At 41.3% G+C, this 15,442-nt stretch overlaps 4 protein-coding genes across 5 annotated transcripts; 2 read left to right on the top strand and 2 right to left on the bottom strand.

Moving 5' to 3' along the window:
• The first annotated feature begins 1,859 nt into the window (after positions 1-1,859).
• On the top strand, positions 1,860-5,178 carry LOC137741437 (ribulose bisphosphate carboxylase/oxygenase activase, chloroplastic-like). The gene is made up of 7 exons (XM_068481154.1): positions 1,860-2,017; positions 2,600-2,907; positions 2,989-3,094; positions 3,495-3,580; positions 3,706-4,178; positions 4,341-4,622; positions 4,890-5,178. Exons 1-7 carry the CDS (start codon positions 1,967-1,969, stop codon positions 5,000-5,002), a joined length of 1,419 nt encoding a protein of 472 aa, XP_068337255.1. The 5' UTR covers positions 1,860-1,966; the 3' UTR covers positions 5,003-5,178.
• A 549-nt stretch (positions 5,179-5,727) lies between these two features.
• LOC137743401 (uncharacterized protein YMR317W) lies at positions 5,728-8,272 on the bottom strand. Of its 2 annotated transcripts, XM_068483285.1 has the most exons (5): positions 7,873-8,272; positions 7,370-7,633; positions 6,576-7,217; positions 6,267-6,503; positions 5,728-5,915 (listed from the first exon to the last, which is right to left on the bottom strand). In XM_068483285.1, the coding sequence occupies exons 1-5, from the start codon at positions 7,982-7,984 to the stop codon at positions 5,872-5,874; spliced, it is 1,299 nt and encodes a 432-aa protein (XP_068339386.1). In that variant the 5' UTR covers positions 7,985-8,272; the 3' UTR covers positions 5,728-5,871. The 2 variants fall into 2 exon arrangements, with proteins under 2 accessions (XP_068339386.1, XP_068339385.1); XM_068483284.1 differs by having other exon boundaries at positions 6,267-7,217.
• A 130-nt stretch (positions 8,273-8,402) lies between these two features.
• LOC137743400 (pentatricopeptide repeat-containing protein At3g09040, mitochondrial-like) lies at positions 8,403-10,581 on the bottom strand. The gene has a single exon (XM_068483283.1). It carries the CDS (start codon positions 10,459-10,461, stop codon positions 8,731-8,733), a length of 1,731 nt encoding a protein of 576 aa, XP_068339384.1. The 5' UTR covers positions 10,462-10,581; the 3' UTR covers positions 8,403-8,730.
• A 777-nt stretch (positions 10,582-11,358) lies between these two features.
• Positions 11,359-15,240, top strand: LOC137741743 (protein TOC75-3, chloroplastic-like). Its single transcript, XM_068481464.1, has 7 exons — positions 11,359-12,586; positions 12,795-13,016; positions 13,120-13,227; positions 13,341-13,532; positions 13,655-13,903; positions 14,392-14,646; positions 14,758-15,240. The coding sequence occupies exons 1-7, from the start codon at positions 11,417-11,419 to the stop codon at positions 14,995-14,997; spliced, it is 2,436 nt and encodes an 811-aa protein (XP_068337565.1). The 5' UTR covers positions 11,359-11,416; the 3' UTR covers positions 14,998-15,240.
• The last annotated feature ends 202 nt before the right edge of the window (positions 15,241-15,442 follow it).

Genomic DNA, 15,442 nt, shown 5'->3' with positions numbered 1-15,442 from the left:
TTTATGGAAGTATATGCATGGTAAGCTTGTCATATATAATCTTTTGCAAGATCGAGGATTTTCTTTGGCGTCTATATGCTCACTCTATCGCTCGGCAATTGAAACACCTTCTCACTTCTTTTTCGGTTGTAATTATTCTCGACAAATTTGGTCTTCATGTTTGCGTTTGTTTCATGTTTAGAAAGGAGAAATGTTTGGTCTTCATGTTTGCGTTCCTATCCTCTTGACCATGGTTTTGGCTCTCAAGTTCAAGTTTTGTGGAGGGGGATGATTGGCGTGGGTTGTTATTCTATTTGGGAGGCCCGCAATGCAATGCTTTTTGAGGAATTATCTCCTCAGGTTTCCAATAGTGTTCGTGATATTAAGTTGCAGTTGATTGAGATTGATTCTTTGAGCACTGGTACCATGTGAAACTCTGTGTCTAATCTTTGTATTCTTCATGCCATTGGAGTTAAAGGTCGTCTAGCTAAAGCTCCTCATATTCATGAGGTTCTATGGTTGCCACCTCCTATTTCTTGGATTAAAGTGAACATTGATGGTGCGGCTCGTGGTGCTCCTGGTTTAGCGGGTATTGGGGGTATTTTTCGAGATCATTTTGGCAGTTGTTTAGGCTGTTTTGCAGCTTCCATTGGAATTGCTTATTCTTTAGAAGCATAGTTGCATGCGGTTATTCATGTCGTGGATTTGGCTTGGGTTAATGGTTGGAATTATTTGTGGATCGAATGTGATACTTCTTTAGTGGTCCTTTTTCTTTCTTCTACTTCTCACAAGATTCCTTGGCGTCTACGTGTTCGTTGGATTAATTTCCTTGCTCTTCTTTCCCGTATGCATGTTCGTGTCACTCATATTTTTCGAGAGGGTAATGCAGTTGCCGATTGTTTGGCTAACTTCAATGTGGATCATTCTGGGAGCTTATATTGGGACTCTTGTCCTCCTTGTGCAACTTCTGCTTACATTCATAACCTTTATTCAAGACCTAATTTTAGGTTTTGCTAGTTTGGTCCTTGATGGTTATAGAAGTATTAACTTTCATTGAGGCGGTTCGTGTTGGATTTTGCGCCTGCCGCCATGGACGTGACTTTGAGTTTCATCTTCTTGTTTGTTTTCATTGATGTTTCTTTGTTTTTCCCTTAGCGGGTTTTGGCTCCGTCCCCCACTTGTATTGTTTACTTTTCCTTATTTAATAAATTCAGAGATAGGGGACGGGGGGGTCGTTCTATCAAGGAGTTAACCCTTTCTCATCACTTTGAGCGGGAAGAAAGTAACCTACTTGTAGTTGACGGCTAATCCTGGGGTTTGGTTCTTTCTTTCCGCATTGTGTGGGTTTAGAGAGTAAGGTTTCTACTATTGTAGTCCGACGACTAAGCCTTATGCGTAGCTCGACTCGCCTAATCCATTATCATCCTTATTTAAAAAAAAAATGACATAAATAAACAAAGATATAGGAGAAGAAAATGATTATCAGATAATCATTTCTCCTTTCTAAACTCTAAAACCTATCATTTTGTATGGTTGAACATCGCTGACATGAAGTTTGCTTAATTCTTCCAAGTGAGTACACCGTCAAGGTTTTAACTTTATAAAGTGCATTATTTTTCATGACCTTGAATTTTGCTTAATTTTCCAAGACAAGGGTCTCATAAGTTCACAACCCAATCCATTTTAAGAGGTGAAGAAGCAAAAGCTTAAACCTGATCCTCTCAACTTTTGTGTATATTCTGCCATCTTTGAAAAGTAGGATGTGGCCAAGTAGGATTATCCTCTATTGTCCACAGAGAGCCACCTGTCACTCAGCCAATCCCGATTGTGTGGCCTTCAGGATTTTCACAACCACACCACACGTTTTATTACACATTGCTCTCACATTTAATCTTTAATATCTTATATACACCAATCACTACAGTATCTGCTGCTTTATTGCATTCACTTGTAGTCGCAGCTCACTCTCAGGACACCACTTTGATCCATGACCGCCATGCACACAGTCTCGAGCGTCGGAACTGTTAACCGGACGCCGGTACGTTGTTATCCTGCCAAGTTCTATTCTCATCTGTTTAAGTTTCTGTGTCACATTTTTTAACATAAAAACAGTTTTTCGGGTAGTGATTTTACACTCACGGTTTCTACTTTTTGTACTTCCCCGCTTGTTTTTGTCTGTTGATTCTTCTTTAATTTATTCGCTCCGGCTAAAATCGAGGGATAAGTATAAAAGGATTGTACAAAAGTCGCCATATCCATATTGTTTTTCTTTAACCTATTCCAGAGGGACCAGAACACCAAAATGGTTAGTTTGTTTGTCCATGTGATGCCTAAAACTCAAGCATCCTTCATTGGAGGTGATTTTTGTGCAACCCTTTTCTTCTCGCACATCCATGTTTATTTTTAGTATGTTAACTCAAGAATATAGAGAAATAAATAAACTTAAGTGTACAGAAAGAGAAAATAAGTGAACAAAATCATCTCTTTTTCACTAATTTTATATTTTTTTACACGGGTTTTGCTCGAAGGTTAATCTAAATGTAAAGCAGTGAAGTTTGTGATTCTATTTTGATGAACTTCCAAGTTTCTTGGTCCTAAAGTAATGTTATATTTGATCCAGGTGAGCTTGAACGGCTCCGGTTCCGGAAGCTCAGCCTTCTTGGGCACCACTTTGAAGAAAGTGACCTCAAGAGTCCCCTACCAGAAGATTGCATCTGCAGGCAAGTTAAAAATCAATGCGGAAATTGATGAGGATAAGCAAACCAACAAGGACAAATGGAAAGGCCTTGCCTACGATGATTCCGATGACCAACAAGACATAACAAGAGGAAAGGGTTTGGTTGATTCTGTGTTCCAAGCTCCCCAGGGGACTGGAACTCACTATGCTGTCATGAGCTCATACGAATACATCAGTACCGGACTTCGAGAGTAAGCAAGAAAATGTTGAAACTAATTCCTATGCTTGGAGGTTGAATTTGTTTTGTAATAGAGTTTTGACTTGTGTTTCAGATACAACTTTGACAACAACATGGATGGGTTTTACATCGCTCCAGCTTTCATGGACAAGCTTGTGGTTCACATAACCAAAAACTTCATGAGCCTGCCTAACATTAAGGTACGCGTAGCGCTACAAACACGAAAAGCAAATTTTGAAACTTCGGATTTTGATTGATATGACATGTCTTATTTGTTCGTATTTGAGACATTTTGAAGCTTATTTATTTTCTAATGAGTATGAAGTAAGATATTGTCATGTCATCTGCCATGCAATTCACAGGAGTGACTAAAATTTGTTAAATTTTTTGTTGCTTCTAGTAGTATTATTATTAACTTAACTTTCTCATGTTTTCCTAACGAGTAAGAAATAAGATATGTCATCCACCATGCGGTGACAAAAATTAGAGAAATTTTTTGTTGATTTCTAGTAGTATAATTAGGTTAACTTTCGCAGTTAAACGTTATTCTTTGATTGTTGGTTTTGATAGCTCAGATGGTTTCATTTGAATTTGTATCAGATTCCTCTCATTCTTGGTATATGGGGAGGAAAAGGTCAGGGAAAATCCTTCCAGTGTGAGCTTGTGTTTGCCAAGATGGGAATTACGTGAGTCCGTGAACTTTACGAAAGTTTTCTTTTTTTAATGAAGAATCACATAGAAATAAAGCAATATTTTGCATCCATATTGCTTCCATCATTTTATTTTAGCTACCCTTGTGATCAAATTTCAGCCCCATCATGATGAGTGCTGGAGAATTAGAAAGCGGGAATGCAGGAGAGCCCGCGAAACTGATCAGGCAAAGGTACCGCGAGGCTGCAGATATCATCAGGAAAGGAAAAATGTGTGCCCTCTTCATCAATGATCTCGATGCAGGTGCCGGTAGGATGGGTGGAACCACACAGTACACTGTGAACAACCAGATGGTGAATGCTACCCTTATGAACATTGCTGATAACCCGACAAACGTGCAACTTCCCGGTATGTACAACAAAGAGGAGAATCCTAGAGTCCCCATCATTGTCACTGGTAACGATTTCTCCACATTGTATGCCCCTCTCATTCGTGACGGTCGTATGGAGAAGTTCTACTGGGCTCCCACTAGGGAAGACCGGATCGGTGTTTGCACCGGAATTTTCAAGCCTGACAATGTGTCCCAGGAAGATGTTGTCAAGATTGTTGACACATTCCCCGGTCAATCCATTGGTAAGTATACTTTTGTTGTAGTAATTTGGCATATAATTTGCCATGTAATTTATATTTCTTGAATAGTGTGATGTGATCAGTAAATGGGATACATATAACGTTACTCCGTTAAAAACTAGTCAAAAATGGGATCATGCTAACTTGTTATATTGCACACTGCAGATTTCTTCGGTGCCCTAAGGGCTCGAGTTTATGACGATGAAGTGAGGAATTGGATTTCCGGTGTTGGAATTGACGGCATTGGGAAGAAGCTTGTGAACTCAAAAGAAGGTCCCCCGACTTTCGATCAACCTAAGATGACTCTGGAGAAGCTCCTTCACTACGGACAAATGCTTGTCCAGGAGCAGGACAATGTGAAGAGAGTCCAACTGGCTGACAAGTACTTGGCCGATGCAGCCCTTGGAGATGCAAACCAGGACTCCATTAACCGAGGAGAATTCTATGGTAAGCACTCCTTGTCTTGATAAGAAAATAACCCTTGAAGCACCAACTCATATCCGAACTTTTTTAAAATCTCAACTGATGTGGCAACATTTTGTTCGTTAATATTTGGAGTCACTTTGAACCCCATTTATTTACAACCAGTAAGTAACTACCGTTTTGTGCCACATCAGTTGGGATAATAGTTGGTACTCGCAGTTAGAACTACTCGTCTTAAGCTATCTCGATTGGAGTAGTTTTGTTGAAGTGTTGCTTAACCACTGCATGCAGGAAAGGCAGCCCAACAAGTTAATGTACCAGTCCCAGAAGGCTGCACTGATCGAACAGCTGCAAACTTTAACCCAGCAGCAAGGAGTGACGATGGTAGCTGTCAGTACGAGTAATTGGAGCTGAAGAAAATAAATATTCTGTTTGCTGGGTTATTGATGTTTTCTTTGTAATTTATGCTTGTATTTCTATGGAGATTCTTGCAATTATTTCGTTTTAATTATTCAACTAGCTATTGATACTCCGGCTATTGAAAAGTCAACAAGAACTGAATGTTATGTTGTTGATAATATGTCGTCATTGTCGCAAACAAAACTTCACAACATGTTATCATTACATTCGCGACAGGATTGAGACAATATTGATGGACGTTTATTCCTGCAAATACAACTTAAGAACTCGTTTGGTTGGCCACACTGAACTTAGGAACTTGTAACCTAGGTTTAGTAAAGGCGCCCTAATTTTTATGCCCCCTCCGTTGATCTAGCACCAAATACACATCATCACTATTTTTACAGTCCAACTTTTTCGTTCGATAGAGTACCAAATGCAGGGCAGTACTTAATCCAACTTAGGCCAATCCGATGGAATCCAGGGCAGTCCTAGGGAAATGTTTTCTGCAATCAACAATTCATCAATGTACAAAAATCAAATAGAAGAGTGCGCGAGGAGAAAAAAAAAGTGCGGAATTCAATTCCCTTGTTTATACTTCACTTTGCTCTTTTGTGAGAATATTTTGACGAGATTATTGGGGGAATTTGTGAATACATATTACTATTTAAGATTGTTCACAGATATTCTGTGCAATTATTTCATTAAAAAAAAATTCAATTTCTGGAGCTGCAAATTTGGTTTTATTGGCAAAAATACAAAGCTTACACGAACATTGTAAAATGAATTTTGGGAAACACTTATTGATACATAGAAACTTGTACAAAAATATTTAGAGGATTATTTTTTTATATCAACAGTTGAACTCCGCTTTTCAATTAGTCTGCAGTATTCTTCCCTTCTTTTCTTCCTCAATAGCTGCAATACATAAAAGATCTGCGTGAGGACGTATCATTTAACCGAAAACACAAGATGAAATACATACCCTTGTCACGTAAGAATTTGAACCGAATCACCGTTTATTCATCAATCTAATTGTTATAAGTTAGGGAAATGTTCTTACCAGATAGTGCAGTGTATTATGCAGCAGACTGTCAATTTGGACCATTGAACAGATCGATCGATTTTTATTTATTTTAATATATGAAGCTAGAATAACAGTTTGATTCAACAACATATATAACATGTCAAAGAGAACATTAACATATAACTAATCTATAACTTAGCACTTTGTAGAGATAATAAAGAAGGAAGGGTCATGGAATGCACCTTCATGAGCATTTGTCGAGACTGGAATGCGCGGTGATGAAGTCATCATGGCTGACGAGTTTGGTGATGTGGCCATGGCTGATTGCGCGGTAGTGGTTTCGGATGGCTCCTCGTTCCAAAGCATGGAATTTATAGCCCCTTTCACCTTCCCCACCATGCCAACATCACCACCACCAGAAGCTTTCTTTGGACTCATTGCATCGGATATCACTTGCGAAAGTGCTCTTTCATCTTCCCCTGGCTCAAATTTTTGAATCAAATACTCCTTTACAGAAACACCCTTATCCCATATTTGATCACTGTGCTTACCGGATTGTGGAGCTGCAGGGGCTGACAAAGGTTGTGGACCCTCAGAGGCTGCCAAGATTTGTGGAGTTGCCCGGGATGAAGAGTTCTGCAGAGCTGATGATGCTGAAACAGTGTGTGGAGCTTCTGGGGATTTATCTGAAGGAGTTGGGGCCGCAACAGCAAGGCCTACCTTTGAGGCAATGGCATGGGTTGCATTGGATACAGCAGCAGGGGCTGAAACAGTGAGCCCTTCTATCTTTGAGGCAATTGCGTATGTTGTATCTGATACCGTGGCATAGGCCGGTCCCAACTTCTCAGTCACAGTTTCAGCTATTGTCTTGTTAGGACTTGAAGTCTTTGCAATTTCAGTTGACTTGCTAGGACTATCTGCAGGTTTCGCGGCCACAGTTCCAGTGACTGCCTCTTTAGGGCTACAAGGCTTCGTGGCTACAGTTCCCGTGATTACCTCTCTAGGACTAAGAGGCTTCGTACCTGCAGTTTTGGTCACTGTCTTGTTAGGACTAGGAGGCTTCTCCTTATCGTGTTCAAATCCCGGAGTGACACTACTTGGCAAAACATGCTTCTCAGAAATCACAGGAACTGCTCGGGGTTGCAGCTTTGCAGTTTCCTTGTATCTTTCAGGTGCCATCTCTGATTCGTACACTGTAAATAAAATGAAACTATTAAAGAAAACAAACTGAACATTTGGAAGGCACAAAGAGGTTTGCACTAACTCTTCAAAGGGAAAACAAGCATATAAATTTTTGGTACAAAGATGCTATGCATAATGGAATCTTGAAGAAACTTATTATTACTTGGGGCTCCTAGATATTCAGCATCTTGCTCTTCATCTTCGTGCTCGACTGGGCTTGCACCCCAAGTGGGTGTAGAGTTATCGCCTTCACTGTGCTTTTTCTTGTTGCTGAGTGAGTGCTTCAGCTTCTTGGCCTTCTCTTTCACCTTGGTGAGAACAGATTTCTTGTGATGGTGTCCATGATCTTCTTCTCCATCATGGTGCCCGACCGGAGATGAGGATGATGTTGACGAGGGTGAGGATGTCGACCTCAAAACTTCACCCCCTGGACATAAAAAAATAAAAAATAAAACATCAGTTAGAAGTAAATGTATAATCAAGGCATACAACTTCCATGCCTTTGGGAGTCTCTTTACCTAACTTCCCTCACCGGCTGAACGGTGTCTTGTCTCTCACATCACATGACTAGCCATGCGATGTGGGAGATAGAAATATGATTGCATACAACCGGTTATGAGGTTGACGGGTGGTGGCGGAAGTTAATAGTAAGATGGCATCAGATACCTCGAAGATATTGTTCCATAGTTGGGCTTTGAGTGGCCGTAAGTTTTCTCGGCTCGTGGATGATAGTAGATTCCGAGTCACCGTGTCGTTGGGGGCGTTCAAGTTGAGCCATTGCTGCTTTCCGATTCACAATTCAGGGTCCTTAGACTTACCTCCTTTGTTGAGACAACTCGGATATTTGTATGGATTTATTGCATTTTCTTCCGGGGTTCTTGACTTCACAACGAACGCGATCCACAGGTCAATTTGGTTAATTTGTTTGTGGGTTCCGTTTCGACACGTGGCATGAGAAGCTTCTAAGTTTAGCTTCCTACTTGCAGCTCAGGAATGGTTATTTCCTGAAATAGCAGTTGACTAGGCCACCAGCAGCAACCATCTTCCTCTTCCTCTGCCTTGTGTCTTGCGACAGTATTGGTCTTGGAAGAGAAACCTGTAACTGCTTTCCACAATACATGGATTTTCTTCTTTTAGGATGTTTAAAAAATAAACAAATAAAAAAATAAAAATTTATCGGTCTCCTTTTGTCAAACTAAGTGTAATAACGGTAGTGCTATCCGCACATCCAATTTTACTTCTCGCACCCTTCTTAGTCTTTGGCCGTTAGATAAAATGAATTAAAAAGACCAACAACAAAGCCTTTTCCCACTAAGTGGGGTCGGCTGTATGAATCCTAGAATGCCTCTGCGATCGGTTTTGTGCCAAGTCTTCCGTTAACTCCAAATACTCTGTATTTTCTAAAATTAAGGGGTTGAAAATGGCATGGGAGTTTGATGCCAAGGCATTGATGTGGATTGTGATTCCTTAGCACGCCTTGTTCACCAAAAAAAGAAAAAGAAAGACCTATCTTACTTTGTTGACTCAAATCCAACTGTAACCGGGAGTTTTTCTTACTCCTCTATCATACATGAGCTTCCTTACTCCTGCTGCATCATCCCAGTAGCCTCTCGTCAGCAACACATTCGACAGGAGTATGTAAGTTGCAGGATCATTTGGGGACAGTTCCTGAAGCTTGTGTGCAGAACGAAGAGCGATTTCCTTATTTCCATGAACTTGGCAAGCACTGAGCAGGGCTTTGTACACTGATGGTCCCGCCTTGATTGCCATGTTATCAACAAAGGCTTGTGCTTCATGAAGATTTCCAGCTCGACCAAAAAGGTCAACAACTGTTGCATAATGCTCCATTTTCGGGGGTGCACAAAAATCATCATTTCTCATCAGATTGAAATACTCAAATCCTTTGTCCACTAAACCAACATGACTACAAGCAGTTAGTACAATGAGGAAGGTGGTACTATCCGGTTTGACCTCTGTCCTTCTCATTTCCTCAAACAGTTCAACAGCCTCCAACCCAAACCCATGATGAGCATAACCTGATAATAATGAATTCCAGGATACGTCATCATGTTCTTTCATCAAATTAAACACTCGCTTTGAATCATGGATGGCACCGCATCTTGCATACATGGAAACAAGCCCATTCTGAACACATAAATTTGAAGCATGCCCACTCTTGAAAACGAGAGCATGGATTTTCCGTCCCTCTTCAAGGGCTGAAAGACTTCCTACCGCGCTTAAAATGCTTGCAAATGTGAAGAAGTTCATAGAAACTCCAGCCTGCCTCATTTCAGAGAAACACTGCAGAGCTTCCTCACTATTTCCAATATTAGAAAAACCAGCGATTACTGCATTCCATGAGATTTGATCCCATACTGCAACGCACGAGCAAAGCTTTTGAAAGTCTTCCAAGCTATTGCTACATTCTGAATATACCGTCATAAGTGTAACCAAAATATATGCATTAAACTCAAAACCTTCTTTCATTATCCGGCAATGGATTTGCCTGCAATGATTCCAAAAGTCCGGGCTCGAAAATGAACTCAACAAGCTATTATAAGTTACACAATTTGGTTTGTGACCCAAACGCAACATTTCCCTCGCTAAAATCATCGCCTTGTTGGATTGTCCATTCTGCGCATAGCCAGTAACCATGGAAGTCCAAGTTATAACATTCTTATCTGGCATTTCATTAAACACACGCTTTGATTCGTTAACACTACAACACTTCGAATACATATCTATCAATCCAGTTCCCAAAACAACATTGCAGCAAATCCCCATTTTCATGCTCAAACCATGCACCTGAGCCCCAAGCTCTTCAGCTTCTAGCTGTGAGCAACCCACCAAGACGCCCGAAAGACTGAACGGCGTTGGCAGTATCCCCACCTTCAACATCTCCAGAAACAACCCAACTGCCCTTTTTGGCAACTCAGCTTGCAAATAACCAGAAATCAGGGAATTCCAAGTCACAACATTTCTCTCGGGCATTTCATCAAACAGTATCTGAGCATTCCGCAACGAACCGCATTTGCCATACAAATCAACGAGAGCACTGGATATATAGACATTTGAGCAAAAACCCAACTTGATAGCAAATGCGTGAATCTTAATGCCCGAATCCAAAGAAGCCGACTTTGCGCAAGAAGATACGATTTTGTTAAGGGTTTGAGGGGAGAGTGAAGACCCACCCTGTTGCAACTGAGCCAGCAGCTCCAAACCAAATGGCTTTGCAAGCTTCTGGGTCACTGTCATGGCGGAGATGTTGGGTCGTCATACCCCCGGGAAACTACTCCAATGGCTGCGTTTATTGCTCTCTTTGGGGTGAACCGCGGTAGGGGAAGTAGCCAAGGGATTTTCCCATCGTTTTTTGTGTTTAGCCATGAACCAGTTCCTGCAATTGTGTAATTTGAGAAGAAATTAATTATAATTAACTATACAAAAGTATCAATTTGCCCTTGCTTGATTATTTGGTAAATTCGCATAAAATATACATATCTTACACATATTTCTTATTAATAATATATTTCTAATTTTCATATATTTTAATATTTTGTTAAATTGCATGTTTTCTATAATTTCAAAATTCTCATGTACGTACTTTTTACGTTTAATAAACGTTATTTTGACAAGTTTTTTAATAAAATATTTAAAATTTACGTTTTTATATGTATTTTTCACGTGACACTACATCAATAGTACGAATAGGGATTTTCCCACTCAATATCAATCATGATTTTAGATCAAATTAAGAGGAAAATGTGGAAGAATAACATATATAAACAAACAAGTAAAAACAAGCCAAACCAAGCATTGGAGATCTCGTCCCAGCTCTAATTTGATCCAAAAGAAAAAAAAAACCAACCAAAATCAAAATTATTGAAAATTCTCTAGCACATGAGTTTTCATAAGTGAATGGTTGAGATTTAACTAATTGAAATTTAGTTAAATCTTAACCGTTCACACATGAGGAAAAAAAATGTGCAAAGCTTCCAAATTTTTTTGCTTACTTTGAGCCATTTGATAACTATTTTATTTTTTTTTTTTATCAACCGATTCAGTCACTAACTCGGGAACTAGTGACTGCGTCAACTCGACCCCCACCACGCAGAAGTCCAAAAGTCCAAACCCAATAAACCCCTTTTTCCTTACGAGAGAGAGTGGCCTTATCTCTTCTCGTCTTTCTTCCGCTGCTGCATCCCGCAACACAATGTTCGCAGCGGCGCCCTCCTCCGCCTACCTCAACCCCAAGCCCACCATCCTCCCCTCCTCCCCTCGCACGCTATCCCCGCCCCTCACAGCCGCCACTGCCTCTAACAGCCGCCGACCAGTCGTCAAATGCCACCTGTCTTCGAATTCCCCCTCTCCCCTTTCCCAAAACCCTAAACCCTCCTCCACTCCCCTCAAAACCCTCTCCAAAGCCCTCGCCGCCGGCTCCACCGTCACCCTCATCTTCAATTTGCAATCTTTTGCTGGGAATGGTAATTCCGGCGGTGGCGGAGGTGGGTTTGGCGGCGGAGGTGGAGGGGGAGATGGGTTCCGCGGCGGGGAAGATGGGTTTGGTGGGTTTTTGAAGAGGCTGTTGTTTGGGTCGCAGACGGCCATGGCGGACGAGCCACAGTCTCAAGAGTGGGATTCGCATGGGTTACCGGCCAACATTGTTGTCCAGCTCAACAAGCTCAGTGGGTTCAAGAAATACAAGGTCTCCGAGATCTTGTTCTTCGATCGGCGGCGGTGGAGCACCGTCGGCACCGAAGACTCATTCTTCGAAATGGTATCCCTGAGACCCGGCGGCGTTTATACCAAAGCCCAGTTGCAGAAGGAGCTCGAGACCTTAGCCAATTGCGGGATGTTCGAGAAGGTCGATTTGGAAGGTAAGACGAACCCAGATGGGACTCTGGGAGTGACGATTTCGTTTACAGAGAGCACATGGCAGTCGGCCGACAAGTTCCGATGCATCAATGTGGGTCTGATGGCGCAGTCGAAGCCAATCGAAATGGACCCGGATATGACCGAGAAGGAAAAGCTCGAGTATTTTCGGAACCAGGAGAAGGATTACAAGAGAAGGATTGATAGGGCGAGGCCGTGTTTGTTGCCGGCGCCTGTGCAGAGGGAGGTATTGCTGATGTTGAGAGAACAAGGGAAGGTGAGCGCAAGGCTGTTGCAGAAGATTCGAGACCGGGTTCAGAAGTGGTACCAGGATGAAGGGTATGCTTGTGCACAGGTGGTGAATTTTGGGAATTTGAATACCAAGGAGGTGGTTTGTGAGGTTGTGGAAGGGGATATCACTCAGCTGCTTATTCAGTTCCAGGATAAGCTGGGGAACTTTGTCGAAGGGAACACGCAGATCCCCGTGGTGAAGAGGGAATTGCCTAGACAGGTACTTATATCATCCGTTAAACGAAATGACTTGCTTATATCTTTAATGGGTTTTTGGTTGTTTGTTGAGTTGCATTTTGGGTTACATGATTTAGTTATTGGATTAGTGACTAAAGATATATATTGTTTGATTCTTAAGTTCTATGCATGTTTGCCAACTTGCAATGGGGTGATTTTATTGACTCGTTGAACTCCTTGGTGAATGTTAGCTTCGACCGGGTTATGTTTTCAACATAGAAGCAGGGAAACAAGCTCTGAGGAACATAAATTCCCTAGCTTTGTTTTCAAACATTGAAGTGAACCCACGGCCTGACGAGAAGAACGAAGGAGGTATAATTGTTGAAATAAAGCTTAAAGAACTAGAACAGAAGACAGCTGAACTTAACACGGAATGGAACATTGTTCCTGGACGTGGAGGTTATCCGACGCTTGTATGTGTAAAGTTATCTCTTTGCTCTGCTCGTCTACCATGAAAATTTTGGAGGTTTGAATTATGTAATTCTGATTGTATGATATTGTATGTTGTGTGTATAGGCTTCACTAGAGCCTGGTGGCACTGTTACATTTGAACATCGGAATCTCGGTGGCCTGAATAGATCTATTCTCGGGTCAATAACCACCAGCAACTTCTTGAATCCTCAGGTAATCTTGCCTTGCCAGGAGTATACCCATCCCTGTATGTAAGTTAATTGATGGTTTTAATACCTTTGCATAAATTCTGGTACCATGTATTTTCTGTGGTTATATTTTCTCAGGATGATCTTGCTTTCAAGCTTGAGTATGTGCATCCATATCTGGATGGTGTATACAATCCCCGCAATCGTGCTCTCCGTGTAAGCTGCTTCAACAGCCGAAAACTAAGTCCAGTCTTTACTGGTGGGCCAGGGGCCGATGAAGTACCACCTATTTGGGTTGATCGAGCTGGAGTTAAGGCTAATATAACAGAGGTGCTTCTTATCATTTTTCTTAATGTTTAGTTCATGTAGTCCTTTATAATTTATTCAACAGAGGTACTTTTCGTCTTTACGTTTTCATTGCTTTACCTAACTTGATTGTCTGTGCCTACCAGAATTTCACCCGTCAGAGCAAATTCACCTATGGACTTGTGGTGGAAGAGATAACCACGCGTGATGAACGCAGTCATGTCTGTTCTAATGGTCAAAGAGTGTTGCCAAATGGAGGAGTAAGTGAAGATGGACCTCCAACAACTCTCAGTGGTACAGGCATTGACCGCGTGGCATTTTTACAATCAAATATCACTCGTGATAACACTAAATTTGTGAATGGAGCTATAGTTGGTCAGAGGAATGTTTTTCAGGTAACCTGATTTTCTTGTGCCATATACCTTGCATTATACACTTGATTCTAACATCTGTATAGTTTTTAGAATAAGCGGGGATTAGAAAGAAAAATATTTGTAAGGGAAAGCCATCCTCATCAGCTTTATTAGATCTTTCTAGAATTATTAGTTTCAGGATCTTTTGGTCCTGGCCTGGATATAATTAGTGATAAATTGAAGAAAGCCACACTGAACCTGGGCAGGAGGGTTTTCATACGTGCATCGGGGTTGAATCATGTTTGTATATGTGGGTGCCTTGTATGTATTTTCACCTTGATGATATGTCGGATGACTGTTGCATACAAAGTGAAGTTTATCATTTAATCATCCTTTTGAAACCACTATAGTACAAGGGTATGTGGATTTTGTTCAGTGTTTTGAAATATACGGGTGTTTTTCTTTTTACCTTTTAACGCAACATGTTTGAGAGACTTTGCTAACTTGCATACTCTTTGTATGAATTGCAGGTTGACCAAGGTGTTGGCGTGGGCAGCAACTTTCCATTCTTCAACCGTCACCAGCTAACATTAACCAGATTTTTCCAGCTGAAGGAAGTCGAGGAAGGTGCTGGTAAACCACCACCGCCTGTCCTTGTACTTCACGGACACTATGGTGGCTGTATAGGAGACCTTCCAAGTTATGATACATTTACCCTTGGCGGTCCATATTCTGTGAGGGGTTACAACATGGGCGAGATAGGCGCAGCTAGAAACATCCTTGAGGTAAGAACTACTTTTGAAACTTGTAACTCAGTCCTTGATATGATGTTGCTCCATATACACGTAAGTTCCGGTTTATGATTAGCTGATTTCTTTTCCCATTATTATCTCCAGCTTGCTGCTGAGCTACGGATACCTGTGAAAGGTACACATGTATATGCATTTGCAGAACACGGAAATGACCTAGGAACTTCCAAGGAAGTCAAGGGTAACCCAACAGAGGTATACAGGCGATTGGGTCACGGGTCAGCTTATGGTGTTGGCGTAAAGTTAGGTTTAGTGAGAGCTGAGTATGCCGTCGACCATAACTCCGGCACAGGTGCATTATTCTTCCGTTTTGGCGAGAGGTTTTGAGATGCGACTAGTTTTTATCAGTTTTGTTGATTTGGCCTTTACTTTTTCGAAGCAACAATTTTATATTTATGTCGGGATTCATTTCGAATGGTTTGAGAAACGTAAATTCAAGTTGAGTGAGAATTGTTCTGTCGTTATGCTTGTATCTGACGCAGTTGCAACTAATAAGAGGCACTGGAGATTCAAGATTACTATTTTCAGTAATCTAAATCTGATTGCAATACAACCACTTGATTTTCATTACTCTCTCTCTCTCTCCATTTTTCGCCTTTACGCTTCCGGTCTCCCTCTCCGGAACGATACACTCCAATCTCTCCCTTTTACCTTCTCTGGATGCTTGATTTCCGCGGAAATATGAACAGGGCTTCATCTTTGATGCTTCCAACAATGCATTGAAGTGAAGTCGTGTTTCAATGCCGCCACCCTTATCGGTTTTGTTTTCCCT

Source organism: Pyrus communis, chromosome 8 (assembly GCF_963583255.1).
Source record: "Pyrus communis chromosome 8, drPyrComm1.1, whole genome shotgun sequence".
Classification (NCBI taxonomy): Eukaryota; Viridiplantae; Streptophyta; class Magnoliopsida; order Rosales; family Rosaceae; genus Pyrus; species Pyrus communis.
This window is presented reverse-complemented; position numbering and strand designations above follow the sequence as displayed.

Excerpts from the sequence above, each read along its gene's own strand:
- LOC137741437 (XM_068481154.1), top strand. The coding sequence starts at position 1,967 with ATGACCGCCATGCACACAGTCTCGAGCGTCGGAACTGTTAACCGGACG. Across the intron at positions 2,018-2,599 it reads GAACTGTTAACCGGACGCCG|GTGAGCTTGAACGGCTCCGG; the intron begins GTACGTTGTTAT and ends TATTTGATCCAG. Across the intron at positions 3,095-3,494 it reads TGAGCCTGCCTAACATTAAG|ATTCCTCTCATTCTTGGTAT; the intron begins GTACGCGTAGCG and ends AATTTGTATCAG.
- LOC137743401 (XM_068483284.1), bottom strand. The coding sequence starts at position 7,984 with ATGGCTCAACTTGAACGCCCCCAACGACACGGTGACTCGGAATCTACT. Across the intron at positions 7,218-7,369 it reads TGAATATCTAGGAGCCCCAA|TGTACGAATCAGAGATGGCA; the intron begins GTAATAATAAGT and ends TTTTATTTACAG. Across the intron at positions 5,916-6,266 it reads CTCGACAAATGCTCATGAAG|CTATTGAGGAAGAAAAGAAG; the intron begins GTGCATTCCATG and ends TATGTATTGCAG.
- LOC137743400 (XM_068483283.1), bottom strand. The coding sequence starts at position 10,461 with ATGACAGTGACCCAGAAGCTTGCAAAGCCATTTGGTTTGGAGCTGCTG.
- LOC137741743 (XM_068481464.1), top strand. The coding sequence starts at position 11,417 with ATGTTCGCAGCGGCGCCCTCCTCCGCCTACCTCAACCCCAAGCCCACC. Across the intron at positions 13,533-13,654 it reads TTAAGGCTAATATAACAGAG|AATTTCACCCGTCAGAGCAA; the intron begins GTGCTTCTTATC and ends TGTGCCTACCAG. Across the intron at positions 13,904-14,391 it reads GTCAGAGGAATGTTTTTCAG|GTTGACCAAGGTGTTGGCGT; the intron begins GTAACCTGATTT and ends TATGAATTGCAG.